The sequence below is a fragment of the Lagopus leucura genome, unplaced genomic scaffold (assembly GCF_019238085.1).
Source record: "Lagopus leucura isolate 7727_CA_CO unplaced genomic scaffold, USGS_WTPT01 Super-Scaffold_100017, whole genome shotgun sequence".
NCBI lineage: Eukaryota > Metazoa > Chordata > Aves > Galliformes > Phasianidae > Lagopus > Lagopus leucura.
The window spans coordinates 10,207,912-10,235,599 of record NW_024962271.1 but is presented as its reverse complement, the minus strand read 5'-3'; the positions used below and the strand labels follow the sequence as shown (position 1 = coordinate 10,235,599).

General features: G+C 38.4%; 2 protein-coding genes and 1 long non-coding RNA gene across 5 annotated transcripts in view; 1 reads left to right on the top strand and 2 right to left on the bottom strand.

Moving 5' to 3' along the window:
- Window positions 1–467: 467 nt before the first annotated feature.
- LOC122183359 lies at window positions 468–4,766 on the bottom strand. Its single transcript, XR_006180246.1, has 3 exons — window positions 4,543–4,766; window positions 3,406–3,502; window positions 468–1,203 (listed from the first exon to the last, which is right to left on the bottom strand). It is a non-coding gene; the product is annotated as an uncharacterized LOC122183359 (long non-coding RNA).
- SIAH1 (siah E3 ubiquitin protein ligase 1) lies at window positions 4,477–11,990 on the top strand. The gene is made up of 2 exons (XM_042877250.1): window positions 4,477–4,815; window positions 10,646–11,990. Exon 2 carries the CDS (start codon window positions 10,648–10,650, stop codon window positions 11,494–11,496), a length of 849 nt encoding a protein of 282 aa, XP_042733184.1. The 5' UTR covers window positions 4,477–4,815; window positions 10,646–10,647; the 3' UTR covers window positions 11,497–11,990.
- A 559-nt stretch (window positions 11,991–12,549) lies between these two features.
- The window catches only part of LONP2 (lon peptidase 2, peroxisomal), a 41,405-nt gene continuing 26,266 nt past the window's right edge, over window positions 12,550–27,688 (bottom strand). For 2 of the 3 annotated variants that reach the window (XM_042877247.1, XM_042877249.1), the window contains exons 12-15: window positions 25,388–25,530; window positions 20,145–20,352; window positions 18,670–18,860; window positions 12,550–16,900 (exon numbers count right to left, since the gene is read on the bottom strand). In XM_042877247.1, the coding sequence (XP_042733181.1) occupies window positions 16,679–16,900; window positions 18,670–18,860; window positions 20,145–20,352; window positions 25,388–25,530 (764 nt within the window). In that variant the 3' untranslated portion in view covers window positions 12,550–16,678. The remainder of the gene's footprint in view (window positions 16,901–18,669; window positions 18,861–20,144; window positions 20,353–25,387; window positions 25,531–27,688) is intronic. The other variant, XR_006180245.1, reaches the window with a different exon arrangement.

Here is a 27,688-nt window from a genome sequence, read left to right as displayed (position 1 = left end):
GAGCTTGGGATCAATGAAAGTGCAGACTTACAGCTGAGAGTCTTGCCCTCCCACTGCCAGCTCGTTTTTGATGTCTTCCTTGTGCCACTCTAAGCACTCGTGTAGTTGTGTGAGGCTGATCTTGCTGAATGCATTACTTTAAACAGAGAGAAACTGAATGGGTACAAGGCAGCAGAGCCATCCCTTTTGGTGGCAGCTTGCTTTTGTTTGTTGTAGGAATGGTGGGACTGCACTCTGGCACACTATGTACACTGTGTGCCTGGGGTCCTGCAGCGCAGATCTGACAGATTGTTCTTTGTACTGTAGATAAATCATTTTCTTTAGTTGTTTGTAATGGTATCTGAAGGCTCTTCAGGAATATGCAAGTGAGCAGTTCTTAGAAGTGCTATTAAAATATTTAAGAGCCCTTAAAACATGTAATATTGCTACTTTCTATTTGAAAAATAGTACCTATAGCTCATTGTATCAGTTTAGCACCAGGACTTACTCTCCTCCAGTCTGTGAAAATGGACTCTGCTCTGCTCTTCTCCCCTCAGATTTCTGTCTTAGAATCAGATATCTTAATTATCTTGATTTTTCTTTATTTACTTAGCGTTGGTCTGGAAATCACATTTGAAACACATTTCTATATACGTTTGTGTATTGATGCATATATAACCCCATTTTAAGGATAAACTCCTAGTTGAAGGAGTTTTTAAATCGATGTGAAGTAGTTCAGTTTTGCATAGAGATAAGCCTGAAGTCGTGGTCTTTGCCCTCTGCTTCTGTGCATGTGCAGTTGTCTTCTGGTAAAAGCAATGAAAATCTTCTCAACTGATCCCTTGATTACTGAATTGTTTATTTTGAAGTATATATAAACCCACATACATGTGTATAAATCATAAGGGTTATGAGTTCCATGTGCAGAATTTTCTTTCCCCTCTTTTTGGAGCACGGAGGAGTTAACACAGCTGAGACGTCTGCGTATGCCTCGTCCCCACATGGCTGATATCTGTGATTATGCAAGTGTGCCCAGGGTGTAATTGAAGACTGGTTGCACAGGTGTGACGAGGGAAGATTTGGCTGGCAGATGTTGATGGTGTACTGTAAAATTTTAGCTTGGCTTTGTGTTAGGTCAAGTGCAATCATGTAAAATAGATAGTTTACAAATAAAAGCAGGCACTTCATAACAGAAGTTGAGATGGATGTTCATTTAAACGGCACCTGTAAAGCAGTAATTTTAAGAGCATTTCTGTGTGTGTTAAAATATCTGCTGTCCTAAACAGCTTTATTTTAAACCAGCTGATCAGTTTAAAGAACGAGTATTGTTCTTTGTGCAAATATAATTCTTCCAGGTACATACAGATTCTGCTCTGCTAAAGGAGTGAGTGGGAGTATTTCATGAGAGCTGTTCCTTAATATGCATAGGAGGAAATAGAGTTGTGTGTCAAACTTTCGTTGTTTTCTAATTTTGAGTGCTTGATCATCCAACCTAAAGCCTTTTTTTTTTTTCTTTGTAACACTCCAATAAAAGAAAAAGGTTTGAAAATACTGACATTTGCAGTTAAATTTCAGGTAGTGAGTCATTGTTAGGGTTTGATGTTCCAGATTCAGCATTGCAACGTAAAGTTTTGATCTAACCATGTGACAGAAGGGGGGGACAGTACTTTGCAGCAAAGGGTGTAGTAATGTTTGAATCTAGAAAGTACTGAGGGAGCACAAAGTGGCAGAAAGGTGTACCTGCACCTGTCGTTTCCCAAGCATTTGTAATGGCCTGTGTTTTATTTTCTGGCACAGTCTCAGCCCAACTTCAGAGTGATTATGGCTGGATTTTAATTTTGTATGCCATGAAGCATTTCCCAGGCGATACAAGTGAGTGAAATTGCGCATTTCATTCATATTTTCGATAAACCTGAACAGAAATTAATAGTGGTAAAAGAAAATACAGTTCTCTGGTCTGAGAGCTATTGTTCTGCTGAATATGAACCACTAGCTTCAAAACCTGGGTTATTCACCTTGGATCTTCAGAGGGAATGCTGGGAGAACTTTTTTTGGTAATCCAAGGATTCCTCCAAAGAGAGATTTCTATTACTGGCTTTCCATAAAATGTCATTGTGGAGTTGGTGGAAGAAGAGGGTCTTCAGATTACTTAAAATCAGTGAGAAGGATGTTGCAAATGCCTCATCTCCCTAATTTGTCTCTGATGTAGAACATGCTGGGCTTGGAAGAAGGCAGTTATCCATATGTGAGCAGGACTTGGATCATCCTTGGAAAGTAATCAGTGATTGCAGTCTGACTACTGCTGGATTAAGGAGTGAGATCTTGAAATAGTTTAACATAATGTCATTTAGCATGTCGTGACATTTTGTTGCTGCTGACTGGAAGTAAATTTGAAGAGGGTCTACAGAGTTAATTTAGTATCCTTCTCATGCTAATTCATCGCTTTTTGCATTTTTGTCTGAGGCTTGCAGCTACACACAGTGCTCTAAAGGCAGGGAAGTAGTTGCCTGCGGTGACTCAGACACTTGTGATGGAGCAGGAAGTAACCCCAGGTCTGCCACGAATATCCCACGCCACAGACTGCCCTGTACCACTAATTCTATTTTTCACATCTCAAGGAATGCTGAAACTTCTTGTGGAACGTGGTGGTCTGTGGAGTCAGCAATGCACAGCATTTCTGGGTGCTGTGCTTGAGGTTGATAAGAAAGACTGAAAAGTGCTTTTGTTTGTGAGATAAAGCCATGTTCTCAAATGAGTGTTTCCTGGAAAGTGTGTTCTGAAGAAATAAGGAATGTAGAGTCGGTGCTCTGTGCAGAAGTAGGACCATGTAAACTTACCAATAACCGAGTTTAAGAATGCAAGTAGCATTGTAATAACAATTAAAAACAAGATTTTAAATGGTGAAAGTTGAATCCTTATGCTACAATACAACAGGAGCAGTTGATTCAGAACTAATGAGCAGAGAACAAATGAGTCACCTAAACAGTTTTGGGTTTAGTGGAGACAAGTACTTCAAAGAATGGATGCTAGTAACACAGGGCATGTAGAAAATGGGAAGTTAAGGAAACGAAGTACTGAAAAGCTTTAAACAATCATCTATAGTGTGAACATTTTGTTTCAAAAATATAGGAATACCCATTTTAAGAATATGGACTTGTTTCCTTACATTTAAAGTTCTGTGTACTTTATCCCATTTGTGAGTGGTGTGAGAGAGAAAATGAGGACATTGTCTTTCTGTTATTCTTCTAAACATTCTCATTCCAGCTCACATCAGAAGATTAAATACCTGAACTGGAAAAGGGACAGCTGGATATCTATTTTATAGGGAGGAATCAGATCTGTGAATTGCACTGTTAGGCTTTCAGTGCTACTGCTGTGGGGTTGTACTTGAAACCACACATGGTGGTACATCTGTGTGTGACGTACCTCATGGCAGAAAGGTCTCCGTGCCCTCCTGTATGCGGTCACCTCCACAGGCAGGTGAGCCATTCTTCACGTCTCCACTGGGTTCCATTGTTCAGCCCTGTGTACAGAAATACAGAACGGATTAAAGAACACAAGAACCAATTAATATTTAAGACAGAAGTACACATGAACCTAAGCAATGCACAAAATGGAGAGGTCTGTATTAAAGTAGTCTATATACCTAATCCTTTTCTGACTCTTCCTTCTACAAAGCAGCTCTGTGTTGTGATTGGTCTCCTGTGAGCCACGTCTTTCTGGAATCAGGTCACGTTGTTTTGATGGTCTGTTCTCTAGTACTATTTAGTTATGCAGGAAAGTTTCTGAGTACAAAATAGATCTGGAATTGGAATAGTTACTGCAGGAAGATTTTGTATGTGAAAGCACAACAAAGCATAGATATTTCTTTCAGTTTAGCTTTACTGAGTTAAGGTAGGCACTTCTATGCCACACCCTCTTCCCTGTGTCTGCCACAGACACAGCAGTGGTGATGCAATATTGCATGGCAATTACAGTATACAGTGAAGAATATAGTTTTTGCAAAATCACTCTGAGGAAAGAAAGGCAGCCCTCAATTTGTCGCACTTGGTAGGATTTGCTGTTAACACTGAGTTGTTCTGTGCTTGTGTGTTTTTCCTCAACTTGTGTCTAGAGTCCATCTATGGATATGATGTTTCATAGAGCAGAATTCAGTGCTTTCTGCATCAGATTCTTATGATGGTACAGCATGGAAAATAACTTTTTGTTTTCCCCTGCAACTTACTGATCTACGTAGTAGCTGGTCACTTTGTATGCCTTGCTTACTTTTTAATGCAACCTGCTAAGCCTGGAACTTTTGAAAAGGTGTCTGTTTACTTGTTTTTTATAGACAGAATTACTGTTTCAGGATGATCCTGATGTAGTGCAGTTTAGTTTGCTCTAGTCATGGTGAAAGGAAATGAGATACTGCTAAAATATAAATAAGTGAATTAAAACTGTTTTCCCTGTTGCTAATTGTTCATGTGGAGTTCTGTGTGTTTTCACATGAACCATGTCTTTATTTTGTCAGATTCTTTGGTTTCTGCCACGATCTTTATTTTGAAATCCGTGCTTCTGCTTTACCTCATTTAGCCTTGCTGCGCTCAAACTGTGGCAGACTGCAGGAAGGTGCACTCCTTTGGTAGCCAGAGGAGGCTGCGGTACGGGACGGGCGGCTGTTGTTCTGCATTCAAACCACTTTGTTATGCTGTAGGTTCCAGGTGCGGGCATGCTGGAGGTTCAGGCGTCCTCTGTCAGGGAATGCTCTGAGTACTGACTGACTGCTGATAGTTACACTGAAGACAGAGCTGGTGAACAGAGAAAAGAGGAGGCCTTGGTCACAGAGCACCGCTAAAGGTACAGTGCAAGAATGCGCATCTCTGAACAGTGATTCTCGTCTGTGGTGGGTGGGGTCCTGCAGTGTCAGCAAGCTGAGTTATTTACTTGGTTTTGAAAAGGAAAAAATACACTAAACTCCTGTTTGGAAATGATCCACAACCTTTTAATGCCAGCATTTGGTTTTGATTTGTATTTAAAGAGTGGCTCTTTTTCTATCTATTTATAACTATATGTAATGGAAAAGATTGTTTTACTAGCCTGTCTTTCATCACAAGAGACAACCAAATATCAGTGATTTTTGCTTATACCAGTTTACACAGTGTATCTCTGCATTTTCTTTTTCTAGCGGTGGCGTTGATTTTAGTACAGCTTGAATTTTCAGAAATTTCATTTATAGTTTCTCTTTTATTTCTGTTCTGCTTCCTCTCCTTTCAAGCTCAAAAAAAAGGGAGAGATGTCATATAGTGCTATATAACACTTTGTTGATGGCCTGAGTGTACAAATCAATCTGTTTTCTTATTTAGTTCTAAGCATAAATATGAGTGAGACATGGAATGTTCTCTAATTATATAGTGCAGACTGAGTGGGCCAGACACAGGATTACTGCTTTTGATCAGACATTTCTGGTTGTCATTCTAGAATGAAATCTGGGGCTTTATTGGTTAGAATTTTTTCTCCTATGTACTTTGTTTCAGAGTTCATCTCTCTGCAGGACTAGTCTCCTAGCAATATAGTCTCTGATACTCAGTGCTAACTTTGATCTTGATTCTCTGGAATTTATGCACTGAATTGCAAAGTTCTGGATTGGTACAGTATGGGTTATTCACCTGAAATTGATGAAGTTCTTTGTTTCTTAAAAAAAAAAAAAAAAGCTATGTTTTATGTGGTTGTTGTATACCTTGTCTAGGTTGCTCTTCCTAATTTTACATCATAAAATTATTGGGAAGAAAACCTTTGGCAGCTAGAAACAGGCAGCATGTGGGTGGGTGTTCAACGTCCTGGCAGAGATAGGAGAAAGAGCTAATGACAGTGGTTGAAATGAAATAACACTAGCCACAACTCAGGTTTTTGTACTGGATGAGATACTTGTCACTGCAGTTAAACGGGTGTAATAACATAGTGCTAGTGTTTACAGTGCTGTTTGCATCTGCTACAGATGCTGAGTTTGGAAAAGATCTGGATTGCCCGCTAGTAATGACTCAGCTGGTGATAGCATTTGTACAAGGGAACATACATGGTAGTATCAGACACGTGTTGAGTGTTGGGGTCTGGTGGTTCACTGCAGATAATCGCAGAGGATGAACAGTCCCACGATTGTATAATTCATAGGCATTCACTAAACCTTTCTTCTGCTGCCAATGAAGTACTGGTGACACGAATCTTTCAGTTTATTTTATGTTATAAATGTTACGAATATTGAATTGCATGCATTTCTGATGGCAGTGGCTAACTGTATTTACTGTTAGTTATCATTTAGACCTGCAAAGCAATTGGTATTTTCAACAGTTGACTTAGTTTGGGGGTTTTGGCATTCTTTGGACTCTACAGCATCTTAAAGTAGCCAGCTGTCAGTGTTCTCCACAAATTTGAGTGCTATGTAACGAAGGGATCCAATTCTCAGTGCTCCACAACTGGGCTTTTCTTTATATAGGTATCATTCTCAAATATAATTGTGCAGCTGAAAAAATGAAAGATTTTGTGTTACCTTGGTCATAACTGTTAGGTGTTAAGAGTTACTGATTCTTGAATGCAACTCTCTGAATTCACTTAGTTCTAAAATGTGATTGACATAACTGCGTCACGTATAGAAGCCTTTGCTAAGGCATTTTTCTGTCCTTTCACCATTCTTAGGCACTACACAGATTTTTTTTTCTTGTTTCAAACACTAAGGTAACTATGCAGATATTTGGTGGTGGTTTGTTTTGTTTCTTTTTTCCCCCCAACACTAATTCTGTTACCTTCTCAAAAGGCATTTAAGGCATTAGTCCCAAGTGTAATCTATTGAGAGCAAGTAAAGGTGTCGGAAAAGTTGATGGTGTTAGCCTGAGGGTGTTAAAAGTACCCTCTATTTCAGTGAAATAGGTTAAGTTTGGATTCCAGGATGGTGCCTGAAGCTAGTGCCTTGGAGAGGTGAGAAGCTGAGATGGCACAAATTTATTCGTACGTACTGTGTTACTTCCATGGCACATGAGATATGTTACCTTTCTGAACTTTTCTTGAAGGTGTTTTCCATGTGTCTGCACGTCAGCTGGGCTGTTCAGTTTGCTGTACCTTCCTGCTCTCACAGTGACTTTAGCTCAGGGGTTTCACAGCCTGTTCAGGTGTTGCTTGCTGCAGCACGGCTCCGTACAGGGCTGGCGGCTGCTGGGACAGCCATGCATGGCAGGAGTGGAGCCCCGGGCATTGGGCATGGCTTACTGACTGCTGAGCTCTTGGCACGTAGTCCACAGGTTGCTCCTGCTGCTTTTCTTCGTCTCGGTCCCTAGGAAACTTCCTTGACTCTCACCTGGTGGGACATACAGTGATGAATTGTAAACATACTGTGTATTTAGTCAGTGTCTTCTGTTAAGAGCACCAAATCCTTGGCAGTGGTGCTAACTTGCATGTGTTATGGATCCAGTAAAAGCTTCCACAGTCTACCTGAATTTCAGAACCTGAATTTCAAGTAGTAGGAAAGCATTTTTAAGACTCAGGTGCTGCAGCCTTGCTTTGTCTCTGAGCAGAACAGCTCTTGGCAGTGTGTTCCCCTGCTGCCTCCGCTGAAATGTGCCTCGTGTGATCTGTCGGATCTGTCATTGGTGCAGCCCCATGGCTCGCAGGAGGTGACGCTACCATGCGCTTCCTGCACTGCTGGCCATCAGCGGGCTGGGCTGGTTTCACCCAGAGCAGAGCTGTTCTCGGGCTGGAGTTGGGAGTGTTAAAGTGCGTCTCTTCTTTCACTCTGCTGGTTAAACTTAGGCAGATTTGTTTGATGTTTCAAATAGTAGGGGTTGTAGGAATTACTTTCTGCAGATGACAACCAGCATCCTGTGGTTTGTTGGTATTGCTTATGCGCTTGCTCCCAGTGTGTGGAACAAAGCTAATGGCAAGCTTTGCACATAGGGTTGTGTTGTCTTGGGTTCTTTTGAGGGTTTTTTTTGACCTGTAGAAAATGTTTTGTAACTAAAAATAACATTAAACTCTTATTTCCAGTTAGATGTTTGGTTTTGGTTGGTAATTTGCTGAGAAAGTTTGACAAAGGCAAATACAGATTAACTGTATTATGCTATGAACACTTTGATTTGCCATTACCTTGTAGGTTTTAAGACATCTATGAAAAACGGGAACTTATGCTTTGGACAGCTTTGGGCTTGGTAAACTGCAGTTTCTTGCATTATCCAGCTTCTTCTTTGCTTGTTCATTTCAGTGGCTCAGTTCACAGATTCCTGTGCATTTTGGCTCCATGCTTTGTGGGATGGTGCTCAGTTGTGTTTGAAGGCCAGGCAGGAGTGGTGCCAAACCAGGGCTGTGCAGTATCTTCTTCAGTGCTTCTGAAGCACTGAAAGCTGATGTGGAAGTGCATCTGTGTGCGAGGTCTTGTGCAAAGCTTGGAGGTTGGTTACCTGTGGTACCAGCTCCTGGAGGTGTTATCAGCCAGAGCAAAGCTCACCCGGCCAGTCAGACTGCCTGGGGAACAGTGGTTTTCCCAGTGTTGTTTGTGGGTTCTGGGGATCAGGAGGTGTGGATGCAGGTAAGATGAAGCACACAAAAACTATTCCAAAACGTGTTTACAATTTCTGCAAGGTGATGTTTTCAGAATTTTACACAAGAATGTGTATGTGATTTCTATGCTCGTTCCAAGCAGTGTGGTACTGTGCAATTACTCTGTGTGTGCAGTTTGTTTTCCTGGACCACAGTATGACACCACGAGTCTCCCATCTGCAGATTTTGGAGAAAACTAGCAGTAGTGCTCAGTTATCACTGGGGCTGTCTGTCTGAACTCTCTGCAACAAACTGGTGGGGCATCACTTCCCCAGAGCATAGATTTGATTTGTCATAGATCACTTAAACTTTCCATCTAGAGGAAATGCTTGAAGTAGGAAAACAAGGCCAAAAAACTACCATTCCTTTTGGATCTGGACCATGTAGGGTCCAGTAGTGAAAACTACTGCGTGGTTTTATGTCCAAAGATAAGATCTGGATATTTTGAGAGCAAGGCACTCAAGGTGGAAGAAAAGACTTTGGAGGGGTGAGATGATGCTGGTATGGGGCACGTGAGAGTGAAGACTCAGACTGAATGCCAGCTCCCAAAAACCTGTGTTTGAGCTCTGGATTGGAGAAAAGGGGCTTTTGCTGAAAAGAGTGATGTTGACCACTGTGGCTGTTTTGTGAACGTCAAGGGAAAAGTTGTTTTGCTTCTTGGAATCTCATAGTTTGTTCATCACGTGCCCTGAATAGCGCATGCCTTGCTAAAGCACGCACAGTATGCTGCTTTGAGGTATCTAGTCCAAGTATGAGTAAGCTTGTTTGTGGTTGAAATAATTCTAAATATGGGAAGCTTGCCTATTGCTTAATATTCCCATGTCAAATATAAAGGAGATTAAAGATGAAGTTTATTTTCGGTTTCATACACAAGAGGTACAGGGCTGATGCACAGAAACACTTAAGGTGGTTAAGAATGTTTCTGTATAATGGATTCCAGTTTTGAATAGCATTTTACTTTAACCTATGGAGGTAAGGGTTATCTGCTCAATATTAAGTTTTTATTTTTCCTGGCAATACTAGTGGTTCCTTTTGTGCAAGTAGGAGGGGAGTCAGGGGAGCCAGGACAAAGCGTGGCATCTGTACGTGTTAAAAGACATACAGGCCTTTTACCATTGCTCGTTGAATGCTTGAAAGCATTGTGCAGTCAGACAGCCACTCTGGTTCAGAGACATTGGAAAGAACTGAAAACTACCGAATGTAAAACTTCATAAGCAGTGCTTAATTCTTAATTCTCAAATTTCATCTTCTGCATTTCTTGTCTTGCTTAGAAAGCTAAGTAAAATAATTTCTGTTTTCTGTTTATTTCCTGATGTCTTCACACATGGTTTAGTTCAGCAAGTGAAAGCAATGGATATGTTTCAAAAGCTATAGAAGTGAAGAGTCAGTATTACATGGCTCTTTCCCAGGGTAGGATAATCTTAGCTATGTTTTTCCTTGTAACTGGTGGCTGTTGTTTTTTAATTATCCTGATACAGTAAATAGGATTATGATATTCAAGCTTTTTTTTTTTTTTTTTTTTATTTGATATTGTTTTTTTTTTTTATTTAAACTTTAAAATTAATTTTTTTTTTTTTTTTAATTTTTTTTTTTTTTTTTTTTTCATTTCATATGGCTGGTTTCTTCTATGTAAAGCTTAAAATTCAGCTTTAGATTTGTATTATGTAGTATGCTCAGTTGTTACACCTACCTGACCAGATGGAATGTTTTGTAAGTGCAATATTAAAAGAAACAACAGCAAAAAACAAAGACAAAAACAACAGCATCAACCAGACAACAACAAAAATCTTTGAAGATTTCAGCTACGCTTAGTACTTCTTTACACATTTACCCTGCAGCTTCCGATAGGTAAATTCCAGTTCAGAACAGTTAGCAGAACATCTTTTCTTTTTAGATCGGTGTCATACCAGTGTCTGTTCTCTGCAACACAGCTGAAAATCTACGTGCAAAGTACGCACAGCTGCATTGCATGTTTGAGTTTCACTTCTTTTTGTCTGATTTATTTTGATTTGTTTTCATAATCAAGAAATACAGTAAGCAGAATAAAATAAAATGTGTTTAGATATAATCCCTGCAGTATCCTCATTCTTTTTCTCTTCTCTTATAGAAATGAGCCGTCAGACTGCTACAGCACTACCTACAGGTACTTCAAAGTGTACGCCTTCACAGAGAGTGCCTGCGCTGACTGGCACTACAGCTTCCAATAATGACTTGGCTAGTCTCTTTGAGTGTCCTGTCTGTTTTGACTATGTGCTGCCACCAATTCTTCAGTGTCAGAGTGGCCACCTTGTTTGTAGCAACTGTCGCCCCAAACTTACGTGCTGTCCAACTTGCCGAGGCCCACTGGGCTCCATTCGTAACCTGGCTATGGAGAAAGTTGCCAATTCTGTACTATTCCCGTGTAAATATGCCTCTTCTGGATGTGAGATAACTCTGCCACACACAGAAAAAGCAGACCATGAGGAGCTATGTGAGTTTAGGCCTTATTCCTGTCCATGTCCTGGTGCTTCATGTAAATGGCAAGGTTCTCTGGATGCTGTAATGCCACATCTGATGCATCAACATAAGTCAATTACAACACTTCAGGGAGAAGATATAGTGTTTCTTGCTACAGACATTAATCTTCCTGGTGCTGTTGACTGGGTTATGATGCAGTCTTGTTTTGGCTTTCATTTCATGTTAGTATTGGAGAAACAGGAAAAATATGATGGTCACCAGCAGTTCTTTGCGATTGTACAGCTGATAGGAACACGCAAGCAAGCAGAAAACTTTGCTTATCGACTTGAGTTAAACGGTCATAGGCGGCGACTGACTTGGGAAGCAACTCCTCGATCTATCCATGAGGGAATTGCAACAGCCATTATGAATAGTGACTGTCTAGTCTTTGACACCAGCATTGCACAGCTCTTTGCAGAAAATGGCAATTTAGGCATCAACGTAACTATATCGATGTGTTGAAATGGCAATCAAACCTCTTCAGGCCAGTGTTTAAAACCATTGCATTTAATTTAGCAGAAACTAGGGTAACCATCGTTGACTGTCAGACAAATTATTTGGTAGATGGAGGATAGACATATATGAAGGTAAATAAAAGGAAAGGCTGTTAAATTACAGGAAGCAGTTGCATGTAGTAACACTAATATATTTAAAATAAGTCAACAGTAAACCACTGAAAATATATATACACCCAAAATGGGCATCTTTTGTATTAAGAATTGATTCTACAGGAAATGTTGTAAAATAATTCTAAAAACTTGTTTGTAGATTGATTGTACTGTTGAAAAGGATACTGTTTCGTGTTTTTGTTTGTGTTCTTTTCCTCCCCCTTTGACTGACAAGCCATGTTGAGCGGTTTGGGCTTTGGCCGCTGCTTCCCGTGCCCCTCCTCCCCCCCTCCTTTGTAAGTCACTACATAGTATTGCTGCTGTTTGTGTATATTTTTTGTGTATTTGCTAATTTTTATTAACTTCTAGTTTTTCATTAAATAAATATGACTTTCTTTTCTGTAATTCAGGTTTTTCTCTTTTTTTTTTTTTTTTTTTGTATCTTTAAAAAGTTAAATACAGGTGTCATCTTTTGATATGCATAATTGCTATGGTAAAATTAATATTTCTGTATGTTTGGTAAATTTTGTCTCTTTCCAGTAGTCAATTAATTGGTGGTACTGTTCTTAATTGAGCTATTTTGTGAATGTACTGAACTTGAAAGGAGTAATTATGTTCAAAGATGCATCAGGAAAGAAAGCTCCTTTAAAAACAGCTCTAGATGTTGTTGTACTTTGAGTTATGATCTAACAAAAATGAATTACAAGGATTTTTCCGCATTTAAAAAAAACTACGTTTCAAATTTAGAGATGCTTAGAAACTCTCTTGCATCCCTTGCATCCTTCTGTTTGTTGGTTTGTTGGTACAAAGAAGGTGTTGTCTTTCACAGTGTTTGTAACTATACAACAGGCCATTTGTTTAACAACAAACAAAAAACACCAAAAAAACAAAGAAAGGGCAGACAGAATGAGATGTTTTCAGTCTTTTTACATTTCTCATTAAGAGAATACCTGACAAATTTAAAAACAATTTTTTTGCTTTGTGCTTTAGCTCAAAGTTTGACACACTACTACTCTTGCTCACTTTCTTGTCCTGTCTCTCGGTTGTTACTGAAGTAATTTTCTTGAACTGATTTTTGTATATTATTTTGGCGATATGATACACAGTCAAATGCAAGTAATCTCTTACAGATATGATTCACCAGCCGTAACAGCTTTTGTAAGATATGGGCTTTGTGCAGACTGCCTCTATGTGAAAAAAATTAACCATGAATGTATATGGTATTTGTGTTACAAAACAGATGCAAAGAAAGAAAAAAGGATAACGTGAAAAGCTGTTTGATCTCAAGCTATTTAAAGGAAGTCTTTGTCAAACCTAGTAGTACTGGACATCTGTTGGGAGAGGTAGCCTGACTATTAATTCCTTTTGTAACACATTAAAATACGGTTTATTTACTGTGCACTGTCTTTAACTTTCTTATCAGAAATAGATCTATTAAGACAACTCTTGTTCATATTATTTTGATGCATGATGAGGTAAGTAATTCTACAGGTAAGGAACATAAAGCCTACCAAGTTGGAAGTTGGATTCATCAAATAATACAGAAGCAGTCGGTGTCGTAATACGAAGGAAAGTTTTACTTATTAGTATTACTTATATGTTGGAACTGTGCACAGATTTAATGTATGAGATGTATGGGTATCCTGTGGCAATACATAAATGTTTCAGAAGGAGCTAATCCTTCAGTCTAGCATTTCCTTACAAGTACACAACAAACTGAGTGCAGTCTTCAGAATTCAGTACTCACCTGATTAAGTGTGCCTACATTTACCTGAGTTTTGTCTTTTGGTCTACTGACAGAAACTTGGCTAAATATGCAAATTATTTTTATAGGCATAGACCCACTTCCCCCCATTGGCTGGCTTGGAGTGAAGGTCATGTGCTCATGTTATCTGCTTTTGAGCTCAGGTTTTGAAAGGAAATCTAGCTAAGAGCCTGCTCGGGTCACCCTGAGCAGTCTGGTACTTGCAACTTGAGCATCACAGGGCTGTGTAAGTGCATGAGTTAGCGAGATTGCTGCTGCTTGTACTCGTGTTGTGTTGCCCAAAAGAACTTTGAGCCTTCTTGCACTGTTCTATGGTGACTTTTATTAGGCTGGAAATCAAGAATATACTTCTGAAGGGGACTAAAAATTGTGCTTGTAACAGACTTTTTTAGTCATGCTTTACAAATGACAAATGCTCTAGCATAAATAATGTGTACTGACTTCCTTTAAACTAGTGTTCATTTGGTTTAAAACACAAAAAACAACCTGTATAAAAATTTGATGTCCATCATCTGATGGAATGATTAAACGAATTACACTTAGGCCTAGATGTTCAAAAGTAGTGGAAGCGTAAGTCAGTGGATCTCTCCTCTTAGTAGTTTGAGGATCTGGTAAATAAAACCATGGTCCATATATGAAAAATGAAAACATCGTAACAATCTGTACAGTTTACTACCTAATCTAAAATAAATGGTGTATTAAAGCCTGGCAGTGTTTTAGCATTAGCTGTTTATTTTAGAAAGTACTTTCTGTATGGAGAAATAGTACTCACATTTGTCTTGATTAAATGAAATGCAGTAGATCTTGCATTCTTCCCTAGTACTACCTCTGTTGTTTTTCATTGCCTTCAGGGGGGAAAAAAAGAAAGCCTTAAAAGTAAAATGTCTGACAAATATGGATGTTAATATTTGGTATTTCTCATTAGTTCGCATTTGCAGTATTGCTTTAAAACTGAAATGGATTAAGCAGACTGTTTTGTATTGCTACCTATGCCATTGTATTATCTAGTATGTTTTCAAAGCTACTGTGATTAAAAGCATGAATTGCATTAGTGAGACAGTTTTATCTGTAGCAGTTTACAGTGTGGACTGTGGACAGAGGAAAGGAGCTACCAGTGCTGCTTTTTAGCTCTGGATAAAGCTAGTTATTTTACAGTATAGTCTCAAGACACCCTCATCTTTATCACGTCTGTTTAACTGTCAGTTGCAATGCAGGATAACCTCTAGTGTACTGAAATTACTTTACTTTTAAAGATCTTTATTACTTTGGCTTGCTGCTGCACAGACGGCTATGCTCAAGAGCGCTCAGCAAAAGCCAAGAACATTTAAACTATAATATCTGTTATAATGGATAATACTTCTGTTTGAATTAAAAAAAAAAATCTTTTAAGTAATACACATCAGCTCTGAAGTGGGAAATTGAAAAGCTACTCAGACTAAAGATATTCTAGAATGGCATTAAAGCTCTCACCTTTCAGATAAAGTCCATGTGGACAAGACATGAGTTGGAGCAATGTGGCAGAAACTTATTGCTTATCTTTCTTCAGAGCAACTCCTTGTTCTTCTGAAATTGCTGTAGAAGCTTATTATTAAAAAAAAAAAAGAACAACAGTATTTGCTTTCCATGCATGTCTGTTCTCTTACTAGTGCTAAGTAGTACAGGACTCATTTGATCTGCATCAAGTTGAGTAAAGAAAATATTATTTTCCCCTTACTAGTCCTCATTAGAGGCAAAGCAGCATATTAGTTATCGTTCCTTTCTGCTGTTTTACTGATTGTCCAGTTATTTCACACTTGTTACATTCAAGTAATTTTTAAGGCAGAAAAATAGGGCCTGTTGTCTCTTAACTGTGGAACTTAGGTACTGAATAACTGAAGTGTGTAATTCTTAAGATAGTAAAGCAAAAAGTGTTGCTTTTTTTAAAAATCATTTTATTAGATTAAGTCTTCTGTGAAAGTTTTTATAACCTAGTGAAAAAATACCCATTGAATTTATTAATATAATTACCGTTATATTCCACGTAAATCAGCTTTCTTTTTACCAATTGAAATTAAAGCCAAACAAAGGATTCTTCTGTCACTGATACAATTTGCGTTTTCATAAGGATACTTCAGTCATTTCAGAATTAACAAGAACAGAAGCAAGAGACAAGAACAGAATACTAGAGAGTAGGTTTTCTCTTGTGGCTTACCCTCATACAAAACAATGAAAAACTCAGAACTGCAGATTCCATAAAGTTAAATTCCTGTGTTAAACACTGAAGAGACAAAGCTACTGACTCAGAGGGGATATAAACACTTTCTCAAATCTTACATTATTAGTGTGCACTACCTAATAAAATTTAATTATCCAGTAGTTTTATTGGTATTGTTTAAATGGATGTAGCGTTTGGAGTCTAAACACTAAACATAAGTATCCTAGAATCAGCAGTGTTCCTACTTTTGTATCACGTAGGAATTAAGGAGTACTTTGCCCCTCCCACGTGTTACCAGGCTCAGTCTTTTCTATGAGTCTTCAGAGTATGTGCCACCTACTTCCAGGGCTGTAAGTACAACTTTGCACACATCAACATTAATGCATTATTACCCTTCCTAGGCAAAAATGAGTGTATTCCTGTAATTAATTCAGGTTTGAAAAAATGATGCCTACATCAACACTGCTACAAACTAGAACTATTGCTTCTGTTATCCTTAAATCTTCTATGCATTTCCTTACTAATTCCAAAATCTTGATTTTTCTGATGCCACCCCTCCTTAACAGATTGCCTCAATGTTACTTACTAAAAAGAAAACACCTGTGCACCAAATCAGTTTGCTTTTGATTAACGTCCCCATTATTAATTACCCCTCTTGCTGTTCTGTGCTGTGTTTGCTGCAGTTTGTGTTCTCTGAACACACAAATTGTGTACCATTCTCTGTCTGTGGGCCTGAAGTCTTTGCGGATGTCATCAGCTGTTGACACTGATATAACTACATACCAGATAAGGTAAGGAATTGTTTCTCAATAGCATTAGGTTACTCATGCTTGAATCTCACTATCAGGAAAAAAGTATTTTTTTTAAGACTCTTTGCTGGCAGTAGTAAAAGGCAGCATACCCAGCAAATATGGGTCTGGGTTGTTAACTGCTAAAGCACTATTTTTATTTTGATTGCATTTACACTCAGTTTTAAACTATCAGTCTTAGCTCATATTTATATTAGATATACATATCTAGTTGATAGTTACTATTCTCTATTAAAATTTGATATAGAAGTAATCTCAGCCTGTCAACTTAAAGTTTACTATTCAAACGCTCAACTCTGGGCTTAACTGAAAATCCTCCGTCAAAAGCTGCATTAAGAACTTCATCCAGACAGCTTGCCATAACAAAAGTCAGATCTTGCCGTACATTCAGTGCAATTTCTTCAAGATCTTTTTCGTTTCTTTGAGGAATGATAATTCTCTTCAGTCCAGCTCGGTGCGCTGCCAGCACTTTGTCTTTAATTCCTCCAACCTAATAAGGAAAAGAAATGTATTTGTAAGAAAAAACTATGACACTGATCTCATAAAGTAATAATTGTGCCAAATCTGGAAATCACACCAGGAGTTAAATTTTTATGAGCATCTCCCTCCCCCAGTAATTTAGTAAAGTAATTAAGAATGCAACAGTATTTTTAGCTTGCTATATGCCTACCAAGGGATGGTTTAGGTTGAAAGGGACCTAGTTCCAAATATAATATGCTACAGCATGCTTTGTTACAGATAATAACAGAAGGAAAAGACCCCTAGATGAACAAATCCAGGAATGGATGTACTTTTTCTAAAGAAAGTTGCCCGTAACAATTTTTTCTTACAACAGAAGAATTTCAAACCATTAGGTTTAGGGAGGAAAGTCTTCCAATCCTGCACAAAATTCATTTGAACAAAAGAAAATGCCCCAAAATTACAAGGATGTTTTTGTTCTAGAAAAGTAGGCATCACTTCAGCAAGCTACCTGTATCTATGTGATGACACACAGTTTTAAAATTAGCTTCTCTTTCAGTCACAGCTTTAGCTTCTTCCTCTTGCACTTTTTTCAAATCCTATTTTAAGACCATCTTACAGAAGAAACTCACAGCTTTGTGTTGCTTTAGAAGAAAGGAACGCCTTGTACTGTAACACAGCAGGCTTCTATAAAAGAAGGTAATCGAGAACCAGAAATACTCACGGCAATCAGTTTAGGCAGGGCAATGGTACTTATTTCTTACCACATTGCTCTCTTTCAGGCAGTAGGTGTAGCAGATGAAGTAATATTAAAATTACTAATGATTCTAAACAATCCTTAGACAATAAGGCATTTAGAAAAAAAATTAAGTACAGATATTCCCTCACGTACCTCAAACGACAGGCAAAATATAGTCACTGGTGTGATAAAAACAATTTATTTGAAATGCTAAGCAAACGAGCACTGTAGCGGAGTTAATGCAGTTGCTTAATTATCACCAGAGCTCTGAACAGCAGCAATTTTGTCAATCTAACTGCTGCCAGAATGCTGTGTCAGTGATCCTCTCCTAAGAACTCTGAAACGTACTTTAATGATGTTATCTATGCTTTGCTCTCTACTGCATGAAACAAAATACTGTTTCTAACCTCATCCTTCCTTTGTCCAGCATATGGTATGAGATGAAAACTCTTACCTCCTTTAATTAATTATACCAGTCTCCAAGTGATATGTAAAACTAATACTGTATGTCCTTGAAAATTTCTCTTCTGCCCTCATGCTTTGAGGAAGGCTTATAGGAAAATAATTCAGCTGAATTCTATATAAGGAGCAACATTTAGCAAGTGTCCAAATATCTACGTGTATAGAGAAAACTTCAATAATAATTCATATGAAAATACTGTGAGAAGAACTCCAAGAAACAGCTTTTCAGTGCAACTGAAGATAATCATGTAATAATAGTATTGAGGAAGCATATTTAGAAACAGCAACATATGTATCTTGGAACAACCCTGAGTTTTAGGATTTCTAAGGTTCTTTTCTAACTAGACATATCAATAATGCGTGCTTCCTGAAAACTGCATCGAGGCCATTTGTAACACTGAATGCAAAGCAGGCACACAAGTGTACAGCACTAACCTAGGCTGCCTTCCACCAGCCTCTCACAGCTGCACCAGAAGGGACCAGACCGCTGCTAAGGGATGATCCAGTAAGACTGTGCTTCTTAAAAAGGCTAAAAACAGACTTTATACCTAGGATATGGAGAATTAATGCAACGCAGCTCTTTTCCTAACAATACTTACTGGAAGAACAAGGCCTCTTAGTGTAATTTCTCCTGTCATGGCTACATCTGAGCACACCAGCCGCCCACTGAAGAGGGAAGCAAGGCAGGTTACTATGGTAACACCAGCAGATGGTCCGTCTTTTGTGACAGCTCCAGCTGGGAAGTGCAGATGGATGTCAGTGTTGTCAAGGAGATCAAAACTTCCAGAAGCTTAAAGAAAAAAAAGAATGGTTTGAATGTGAAAAATCTAAACCCATTTTGTTCCCAGTCTTTCTTCTCAAAGGCCACTGGAGAACTACAAGTCTTAGCATTATTATTTTTCATTTCTTTTTTCCAAGTATGTTGTAAAACCACTGTATTGCTTAGGTTTGGTACAGGGAGGAGGAAATCCCACAAGCTTTCGTACATCAAAATACAAATCATAACAAGGTAACTTATCAGCTCAGCGTTTGCATGTGTTTTGAAATTCAGAGTAGAGATTACTGTAAAAGACCGAGGAATTCCTACATACAATTTTTAGTTTTAGATCCTAAATTATAAAGTCAGATTTCAGTAAAAATACCACAGAAGTATCACTCTTAAAAAAAGCAGTATTAATCAATATAATAACGTAGATTTCTCATTACATCTTTTCACCTTACTTTACCTACAAGACCTAACTGTATGTTATGTTTACCTCTCAAGTTTACACCAGCAGCATTTCACACACCCATTCTATTTAGTTTTTTTTAAAGCTATTTAAGCTTCTGTAAATAAGGACAGATGGCTGACAGATGTCAGAAAATTATTTAGCTATTATTTGGCTAATCAGCTGATGATCAAACTACACAGCGCTCTTTGGAGGTTGAAACAAGTTATTTGGATGAAGTCCTATTTCACTTCAGTTCAATATTCTTGAAATATAAAAGCAGACAACATAAAACTGCTTTGGACAGAAACCTTAGCCTAGATTTAGAGGAAAACTACAGCCCTGAGTACCTGTATCCACATTACAAAACTACTGCGGGAAAGGCTGCACGTAAAAATGAATAAAAGGCAGTGCTCATCACAACCCACAGAAGGATACTGGCACAGAGTCCACAGCCATCCATACTGGTGCAGGAAAGGATTGACCTGGCTGGGAGAATCTGCAATGACAACTCACTCTCTGCCTAGGCTGCACCTGCTCATAAGGCCATTAAAACTGCAACTGAGCAGAAATCAGAAAGAGAGCCAACAGGGACCTCTAGGGCTGATTTCAACTTCTGTATGGCACTGATTGCTGGAAAACTCTTTCTCTGTGAAGGCAGTACAAAGTACTTCTGTAACAACTAGGGTAACTTCCACTGTTATTTAGCAATGCTTCCTTTTATTTAATTACTGGAACACACCAAGCAATAGGACATTTAATTTCTATGCAATATTAATGCTTCCTAAATGTGCATCGATGCAGTGAGAGGTCAATACCTGTGATGCAATACATTCATGCTGTCTTTGTCATTTTCCCCAACCTACCATTAGTGAGCTGGTATCTCTTTGCATTGCTGCGCAACCAGCTGATTGCAAGATGTGCTGACTCCTTCATGACATCTCCCAGCTGACCAGTCAAAGTGAGCTGCCCTTCCCCATCCATTCGGCTGGCTTCCACAAACATGATCTCGCCTCCCAGCGGAGTCCAGGCCAGGCCTATGGCAACTCCGGGTTGACTTAAGCGTTCTGATACCTGAAAGAATCACAGGAAACAGTGTAAGAAACAGCTGCAACAAAACTATAGCAAAACCAGTCTCATAGTTGCCTTCAAAACGACTGTACTGAGTATAACAGAAAGGTTAGGGCTGAATTTTTTTTTTTTTAAATACAGCAGTAATACTGCCTACACGTGAACGCTAATTACAGCAATTGTATCCACGTGCTCCTTACCTTCAGGCAATGGCAAACTGCTCTCAAAACCTTCCCCACTGAACCCCAATGGTTCAACGAGAATCTTTCTTTTTCACTTCACAGGACTCTTTAGTCAATACTGACCACTACACACCTCCAGCAGATGGATTAAATTGTATTTATCCAGACTCTTGTTACTTATGTGAAAAGAGCCAGTTTTGAGCCCAAGCACTACCTATCATTTGGGCCATTTCAAAGGTGACATCGTTGCCTGAAGTACTGTCAGACAGCACAGTGATTCATGCAATCTGAAATACTTGAGTGTTCAGGTTAGATGTGAAGGATGGGAAACCTGACTGCCTCCATTAGTTATTACTAGTAGTCAGCAAACTCTCTGCTCCATGCAGGGCTATAATCTACTTATCTAAAACTGTTCAGATACTGATGAGAGCAAGGAGGGTCTGAATCCTGGTCTCTTGTGTTGAGTAGAAGAAAGAGAGGCAGGATGTTTTCCATGAGTGTTCTAGTTTTGTGGGTGTTTTTTTTTTTCCATTATGTGAAAGACTTCTAGAATATTTGAAGTTCTTCTCCTGTGCTACAATAAGTTGAAGAAGCGCCTATGAAAGACTATACAGCTCTTCTGCATGTTCTGAGCTACTTTACAAGCCAGAAAAGAAACCAGATACATTTCTAACGTCAGGCTGTGAGCATAGCAAAAGACAAGTATGCTTTTGTAAAGTAAAGCAATAGGCCCATTTTAAAATATTTTAGTCTGTGACTAAAACGCAGAATTGAAAGTTAATTTGATTCATTTCTGAAATGGATGAATTCTTCATTAAGCTGTTGAGAAAATTTCAAGAATTGTTTCATTTATTGGATAGAGAAGAAGTGAATGGAGCATCACAGCAGAACCATAATAAAAGTACGACAACTCTGAAGTCCACATTAGAACTTCTCAAACTACCTTTGTTCCTTCTAAGAACATTTAACATTCCATTTTATAATACTCCAGAGCAACAGAATGTTTTTTTCCCCTCTAGCATCAATTCATTCTGCACTGTACAACTTCCCACAATTTAAATACTTTCATTGTTTGCTTCCTTCCAAGAGTCAGTAGAGGGTAAACCAATCAGACATTGCACAGACACCAAAAATGCAAAACTCATTATGCACAGTGCTGACTTCTCTTAACCATTAGCTCTACTGCAAGATCACAGAAATCTGTACAGAAGCCTCTTTAGGACAATGATGGCTGTGGAAAGGCTGCCTGGCTATGGGAGTTCTCTCAGTGAAAGGTACCTGTTCTGAAATGCACCTTAATGCACCTTAACCATCTGGAGGCAGAAAGTCATATGGCTCTGCTCTGAAATGTCTGTGTGAGAAATACTTGGATTTATGAGCTTCTAGGACAGTATTAACCATTGTAGTCTCCTATTAAAACATCTTCCTGCAGGCCCAGCAGAAACAAAGTCACAAAGTAGTACCCAGGCCTGAAGTTGCTGTGCATTTTGTTTGGTTTCAAGACCAACAACAGCACCAGCTTACCTAAACAAACAATATAGCTTTCCATGTGATTATCAGAATGAGAACATTCCTTCTAACAGAAGCCAGATATTAACATTTCAGTACGTCTGAAACATGTCCCATTGTAAAATTACAATCACAAAATATAATCACAATAGCTACAAAATTCTTAATGATCAGTTTCTTTTTTCACAATTAGAAAGTGGCTTCCTTTGCACAGCAAGAGTGAACAACTTCACCCTATAGCTGGTACCTCTGGTTGTCAGCCAAAAAAAGATGATTGTTAAAAAAAGGCTCACAGTTGTGCTCAGAAGATGACAGAACAAAAAAAACAAAAACCAAAACCAAAAAACCTAAATTCCAAGGCAAAAGAGAAACTGCACTATAAAAACGCTGAATATGTCACAAGTCCCTTCGTCCAAACACATGCTGTGCTGAGATGTTTCATTAAGTCTCTTACACTTTCATTTGTTGTCAAAATTATTTTTCCAGAGCCTTAGCATGTGATTTACTTCGACATTTGTTCTGTAGGGTGACACATACAATTCTTCATTTGTGATAAATGAACCAATTCTGCAAGTATGAGCTAAGTAATCTCTCATGCCTTTCTGCTGGGAGACCTCTGCAGAAAATACACAAAATTCTGAAAAGGTAAAAGACAAGTCATTCATTTTCCAGTATCCCCTGAAGGACCACAGATCAATTACGTCACACCGTGTTTTCTGTTCTGTTTGCTCAGTCTCATCCAAGTACTGACACGAGCACTGCCTCCACTTTATTTCACCTAATCATAAATGGCAAAACAGGGTCAAACAAGAAGCTTTAAAAGCTCTGTGAAGAAAGGAAGGTGGGCTGCAGACAGTGCACCTGAAAAAACAACAGCAGTCAATCTAAGATGCACCACCAACATGGGAGCTACACTGACCTGAAAGAATCCTAAGGCCACGTGAAATTCGAAGGAATTATGGATTAGTTGGGAAAATCCATTAACACTGGAATTATGTGGCTATCCAAACAGTTTACACTGAGCAAAGGCATGTGTATGGAAAAAGACATCCTCATTATTGCATACAGTAAACAGTACATGAAAATTAATCCTGAACTGCTCAGGGAATTGATGCTGTGTGGATTCGCCCAATTCTACTTAAGCACTACTTAATTTGCCTACTAAATATGGAATCATTTAAAGAATTTCTGATATCAAAGTCAAAACCTTCAGTCGGGTCTTACTTCAGCTTAAACAGGCTGGCATGAAATGCTTATAAGCATGTTCATGGCAACTGTGCATGCAAAAAGAAACTCCAGCACTCCCACATTTGCGTATTCAGAGGTAAGAAGCACGCTTTAGAAATGCTACTTGCACGTCTTATTCCTGCAGAAAGAGAACAAAACGCAGAAGTTTGCCAACTCAGCTCACTATCACATAGAAACAAGTAATTGGCTCAGGGCAAGTTCAAAACCAGTCAGCACATTGAAAGAAAGTCACACATACTTCTGGGCCTACCAACTCATTTTTTAAGAAGTGTGTTAAGTTCGTATTTATTTGAATTAATTCTACTTTTGACTGGGAATAGAATTGCGAGTGACCAGAACTTTTGCACAGATGAACAACATTTAGTTTTTAGCACCTTTACAAAACTAATAAGCACTTTGGAATCAGTGGAGTGCATAATGTGGACTTGAATATTAAGAGCAACTTATTCTAGCAGCTTTATGTGCATCTGTATTTTGAGCATTAAAAAAAGCAAGTAATCCTGCACTATTTTAGCTCTAAAGACCAGGTGTCTGAAGTATGTAACATCCTTCAAAAGTGAAAATTCAGATAGAAAGTTACTTCTCTGTACAACAAACAAAAAAACAGAACAAAATAAAACCCATGCTTTTTTCAGTAACAGTTTCTAGAAGACAGGTGGTAATGCAGTGCATTAAAAATGTCCATAGGAGTCTTACAAAGAATTTGATGGTTACAGCCATTCCAAATGAAGCTGAGGTATATCCACACTATCATCTCAGCTAAAATCACACTGCCCTATGTGATTTTATTGGGCACAGCAGCTTCTGTGAGTTGAAAAGAATTAAACAAATTTGCTTATGAGGTCATCTGCCTCAAAAGCAATCTCTTAAAAAAAATAAAATCAGAACACAAACAGCCAACATGAAAAATCTCAAACAAGGGAGTCATAAAGCAATGGTTTCTTGAGGACCTGATCTTCCTAGCCCCCAATTCCTCCCAACTTCCACTTCTACCATCATCATCCTCTAACACTCTCAGTAGCAACTTTCTAACTTGTTTCCTCAACTCTGCCTCTTCATTAAGAATCTTTTCAACAAGAACAGAAAATCTTTATGTCTGAAAACTTCAGAACTAAAAAACTGGCGCATTCCTCAGCAATCAGTCATCTTCTGCTACTACTGCTACCACCTTGCCCCCTCTTTGTCCTCCGCATCCCGCTGGAATCTGGTCCTCTCATTTAGGAGAGAGGGATGAATCACCACCCAAGTCCTCAGAAGTTGGACGTTTGTTAAAGTTTTTCTTTCACTGCTATTTTCCCCATAAATTACTGGTTTACCAATCTTTTCTCCAGGAGAACAAAAGGAAAAAAAATGGTTTTCCATCAGACAACTGCCTGCCATCAGTATTATATATACTACTCACACCTGTAAGTTCACGTGGGCCTAAAGTAAAGCAGAGAATAATTGAAATGTAAATAGTGAAAGGAGAATGCTTAAGTAACTAAATAATTTCGTGAATGGCCTTTTCCATAAAATACAGCAAACTATGGCTGGGGAGGAATTCTGTAATACACCAGCTGAGGAACAATGCAGACTCTAGCAAGCTGGAGGTGACTGACTGATCCTAAAATTATTTGTAATAGGTAAGAGTTTCATTAACAAGAAGAATGTTTGAAAATATCCAGCCTAAAGTGAAGTGCTTTTAATAACCAAGAACACTGATAGGCATTACGGAGGTATGTTGGACAGTCCTTAACATAGCTGTTACAGAGACAGGAATCCTGAGTTACATTTTGGCTTATTTCCCAAGACCACAAAACGTTCCTCAAACAAAAGCAAAGTTGTTATGAACTGAAAAAATGCCACCACATTCTTAAGCAGTGCCGCAGTGAGGCATCTTTGTTAACAGGAAGTCCTGGCATTTTGTTATTTATGTGCTCAGTTGAATATACATATATTCTTGAGGTGAAAAAATGCTTGGTGGAACACAAAGAAACACAGTCCTATTTCTGATGCACATATTAGTAAGTCAATGTATAAATTCAGCCAACAGCAATAAGATAGACAACCAGTGAAAACAGACAGAACAAGAGTTGAACAGAAACGAATGAAGATGTTACCTCCATTTCGTACATGGGTGGCCCCAGGATGTCTTTTAAAGCATGGAAATCAATTAAAATTGGCATTTCAGGTGGCAGAGCCAGGTCAGCCGTGTCACTGATGGATTCTGATTTTGCGTCTTCTGTGACATGTTCTTTGCAGTCTAAGAGAAGAAAATCTAATTTAGGATTTGTAACAGTCTTTGACAGAGGAATTAAAGAAATTACGACAGGAAAACACTCAAGAGGTATTACCTAAAAAGCTCATGAAAAAAAGCTTAAAGTTATCTTTCACAAAATTCTTGACAAGTTAAAGGTAATACAGTATCAAATTTTAATTACTTATGCTAAACCTGTCCTAACAGTTCTATGAGGATAATATTTAATCTAGACCATTGACAGATGTACGACTCACGTGCTCAAGTATGTTTTTAAGTAGGTCAAATAGCAGCAATAGGTAGCAATATTCTCACATGATGCTTTCCACTTCAATTTTTGTCTCTGTGACTACTATGGCTTCATTATGTAAAATCTTAATTCGCAAAATCAGTTTTCAACACCCAGTTGACCACGCAGCACGTACTGCCCCAGTTCAGTGAAAATCTGCAAACAATTTCACTATAATTACCTTCATCTGTGGCTTCCATTTATCTTGAAATATTATCCTTTAACATGGCTCTGCTATTTTGTTGAAGGAGGTATTTCTAATGTGTTTTGAATAAAAGACACTAGCAGCAAAACAAACTCCAAATATCAGATTATTCATTGTTTTCAGATATATCTGTAGGTGCGATGCACGCTCCTGGCAGGGCTATAAAACCCAACTGGCCTGACCCTTTTGAATACAACATACTCAAGGGTCAACAAGAAAGGACCAGACAATTGCAGCAACAGTTACAGATTCAAAAGCATATTCTTTTCTGCCTCCATTTTAAGTATGATTGTGTTCTTGATTATACAATTGTTTCCTTACTGGTAAAATTTTGGCTTTCTATAGCGTTTGTTTTCTGCACAAAAATGGACTGTAATGAAGACCACATAAGCATCAAAGCATCAAAATTGTTTTAAACTTCATTTGTATTAGGCCTACACTGACATATACTTAAATTACTGCACACAGAAGGAGAATGCAAGCAGGGAGTGACTTTCCATCGAATGTGAGCCAAATGCAAGGGACTCACTGCTATTTTCTTGAGAGCCTCAAGCAATATTTTAGTGAAACATTTATCAGAGAAATGAAAAATAGTTCAACAGTCCAGATGTTTCTAAGGTTTTGTAGCAGAGTTCTACAGCAATGCCTCCCTTCCCTGAGGCTGTCATTCAAGCATTGTGCAAATACATGTACTGAAGATGCTTCATCCCATCCCAAACATACAAAATCAAGGCACATTTTAAGCAACAGCCTTCATTACCAGGCACTGAGCTCCAAAGCCTTCTGCAGCACATTTTGGAAAATTGTCTACAGTTGTTTCCTTTCTTAGAATTTTTTTCCCATTCAATGAAGAAACTGTCTTCCTTTGCATATTAATGCACATACAATAACTGAAGTTACAGAACTTCAAACAGCTGTGGAAACCAATCGATGATCTGATCTATTTAACATAACATTAAGAGGTGCTCTGTGCCACATTCAGTATAAGAGAAAATGTCTCACTTCATGAGATACAAACCACACTTTCATTAACCCTGACGTATAAGAAAAGCTTTCTTACTGCTAATTTTGCTACAGTGCAATTCTCACTAGTGCATCCATACAATACCAAGGAAAACATTCTACATCAATATCACTACTAAAATATTAACAGCTTTCACGCAGCATTAAAATCTAGTAGTTATTATTCAACAGTACAACTGTATCTTCCACTGTACAACAATTCATTTCTCAATGCATAAGTCCTATTCCTTTACTGTAAACACTGCCTTAGTCAGAAGGCCCTCCTGTTGTTCCAGCTTGTCTCTGTATTTTTGTTGAGCTACTATTTCTGTACACAATAAATTTAAATACATAAATACTAGCAAGTCTAGGAAACATAACCCTGCAACTGAGTTGCTATTCCTGCAACTCAGATTTCAACTGTACTACTCCAAAACCCAAGCCATTTGATACTGCAATTCATGTTATAAAACAAAAGTGAACTTAGAAGGCTTTACTATCTAACCAACACCATTTCCTATTTCTGCTTGTTTTTTTTCCACTTAGTTCTATGCATGCATACGCATTAAGATTTTCACTACTGATGACATACACACGTTCCCACTGATCACAGAGGAACAACCATGTATCACAGTAGAAGTTAAAAGACACATTTTCATCCTGCATTT

Bases quoted from the DNA above. Each gene is read 5' to 3' on its own strand.
- SIAH1 (XM_042877250.1), top strand. From the start codon at position 10,648: ATGAGCCGTCAGACTGCTACAGCACTACCTACAGGTACTTCAAAGTGT.